The following is a 2,530-nucleotide window of genomic DNA, read 5'->3' as shown; positions in this document are numbered from 1 at the left end:
AAGATGGTAGTCGCCGTGAATTAGCAGCCCTTCCCTCGCAGATTGGAGCAGGGCGACGCCAAACAGCCGAAGTGCTGGACGAAGTCATGCGTTTACGGCGAAAGAACCAATGAGAGCTACCGAAGATTCAGGCCATACTAAAGCGAATTGCCATGTAGCCATCTTTTCGGCGCGACGTTATTACGCAGGATATAACTACATCTCCACCTATTCCGCCTCCGACTCGCCGAGCGTCTACGGCTGTACTTTCAAAGCGGCCGAAATATTTATTCGAACTTTGGCACGAATACCACGTCCGAATGCGGGGTTTTTTACCCAAAGCAGCAAAAGACTTTACGGCCATCGAGCGTGGTGCGAGCAATTCGCCTTCTCTAGACCAAAAGTGTTCTGGGACGTAGTCGCTAGCTTGGTGCGCTCAGGTTTTACCAGTGACGCAGCGATAGACAAGGTATATTCAGTCTATGGTAGGCAGCTCTCAGTGTCAAGTATCTTGGTGGTCCTCCGTGCGGATCGTAAGAATGGCGGCCATCCTACTCTGCGTGTGTAGTTACCGCTTTGTGCACTTCAACACAGTCGTAAGCACTAATATTAACCAATCAAAATAGAGTTGCAAGCCAGGTTGCACAAAAGGCAGATATTTCTACATTATCGGCCATCTGCAACCAAGGTTGTATTTTTGAAAATCCTGATCTCTGATTGGCTGCACGTAGCGTATAGACCACAATTGTGCCTTGTACAGCGCGAAACGGTGGGGTGGTGATTGCAACTTGAGTTGTTCACACGGTGGGAGGTTCAGGTCAGTTTTGCAACCCAATCTGATACAAAAAGCAAGTCAGGTTGTAAACGTACTTAGTGTAGAACCAGATATCAAAATCCAAGTGAGATCAAGCCAGAAGTTTGCAAAGAAAGAAAAGAACGCCACAAGCCCCAGCACTATGACATCCAGTACAAGCGAGAGCTCACGAGGTTCGTGCTGTGGTAGCGCTGTACTCGAAGATGGTAGTCGCCGTGAATTAGCAGCCCTTCCCTCGCAGATTGGAGCAGAGCGACGCCAAACAGCCGAAGTGCTGGACGAAGTCATGCGTTTACGGCGAAAGAACCAATGAGAGCTACAGAAGATTCAGGCCATACTAAAGCGAATTGCCATGCAGCCATCTTTTCGGCGCGACGTTATTACGCAGGATATAACTACATCTCCACCTAATCCGCCTCCGACTCGCCGAGCGTCTACGGCTGTACTTTCAAAGCGGCCGAAATATTTATTCGAACTTTGGCACGAATACCAGGTCGGATGCGGTGACCTGAAAGCAGCAAAAGACTTTACGGTAATTGAGCGTGGTGCGAGCAAATTCGCCTTCTCTAGGCGAAAAGTGTTCTGGACGTAGTCGCTAGCTTGGTGCGCTCATGTTTTACCAGTGGCGCAGCGATAGACAAGGTATATTCAGTCTATGGTAGGCAGCTCTCAGTGTCAAGTATCTTGGTGGCCCCTCGTGCGGATCGTAAGAAATGGCGGCCATCCTACTCTGCGTGTGTAGTTACCGCTTTGTGCACCTTCAACACAGTCATCAGCACTAGTATTAACCAATCAAAATAGGGTTGCAAGCCAGGTTGCACAAAAGGCCGATATTTGCACAGTATGCTGCTGAAACGTAGCAAGGATCTGTGTGTGTTAGTTCAGCACGTACTTTAGGGGAGTGCATATAACGTAGAAAAGGTATTAGTGCACCGTCCACTATAGTTATAAAGGACCCTAAAAGTGGAAGTATGGCGCTCTATTTGATTGTGCTGTATTTCCTAACACGGAAAACGGAAGTCGGGGTCTTCGAAAAAAAAGATAGCGGTTTCATCCATGAGTACCGTCTTTCCAAAGTTAATGGAGGGCTTGTGCTCTGTTAGGAAGCGCATAAACGATATCGCACGACCAATTAACATATCATCCATGAGCATAGTGAGATTTGTATGACACCGAAGTCTGAGGCTGTACCCACGGGTCGGAAGCTGCGAAACGGATCGGATGCTCTTCGTGAGCTTCTTCGGAACGGCCCTCATGAAACATCAACCGCGCTTGGGCTGCAATCCAGTCCCTGGTGACCTTTCTGTTGCTAAGCCGGCGGTCGTAGATAAGATCATCAAGCGCGTCTTCCGCCTCGCCGAGAACCGGACGCCGTCCAGCTCCATGAAAACGTCGGTGACTGCCGCTGGCAGTCAGGGATTTCCTATCGATGGCCCGACCACTGACGGAAGCACGCTGCTTGTAAATGGGTCACACGCGCACCCGGAAATGGAACCTCGGAGCGAGACGGCAAGGCCATGAACCCTCGTTGAAATCCAGACATTACACCGGCCTCTTAAATGTAGATTTTAAGCAAATTTCGACATGTTGGCAGCTGTGGCGGATGGATGGCCGCGAAAGCACCCGCGGACGCCAGCCTTGAGATGAAGTCAAGGGCTGCTGTGGACAGGATAAAATCGAAAATGACAGTAGGGGCTTCTGAGTGAACGAACCCAGACATGCAGACGAGAGAACGGG

The 2,530-nt window shown here is 49.8% G+C and overlaps 1 protein-coding gene across 1 annotated transcript; it reads left to right on the top strand.

Annotated features, from left to right (window-relative positions):
- Positions 1–461: 461 nt before the first annotated feature.
- Positions 462–2,314, top strand: PITG_11321 (uncharacterized protein; the record flags this gene model as incomplete). The annotated part of the gene is made up of 4 exons (XM_002900890.1): positions 462–464; positions 854–966; positions 1,456–1,499; positions 2,121–2,314. The coding sequence occupies 4 exons, from the start codon at positions 462–464 to the stop codon at positions 2,312–2,314; spliced, it is 354 nt and encodes a 117-aa protein (XP_002900936.1).
- Between the last annotated feature and the right edge of the window lie 216 nt (positions 2,315–2,530).

This window comes from Phytophthora infestans, genomic scaffold, assembly GCF_000142945.1.
Source record: "Phytophthora infestans T30-4 supercont1.23 genomic scaffold, whole genome shotgun sequence".
NCBI classification, from domain to species: Eukaryota; Oomycota; class Peronosporomycetes; order Peronosporales; family Peronosporaceae; genus Phytophthora; species Phytophthora infestans.
The sequence above is the reverse complement of the archived record's forward strand: the minus strand, read 5'-3'. Positions and strand labels throughout refer to the sequence as shown.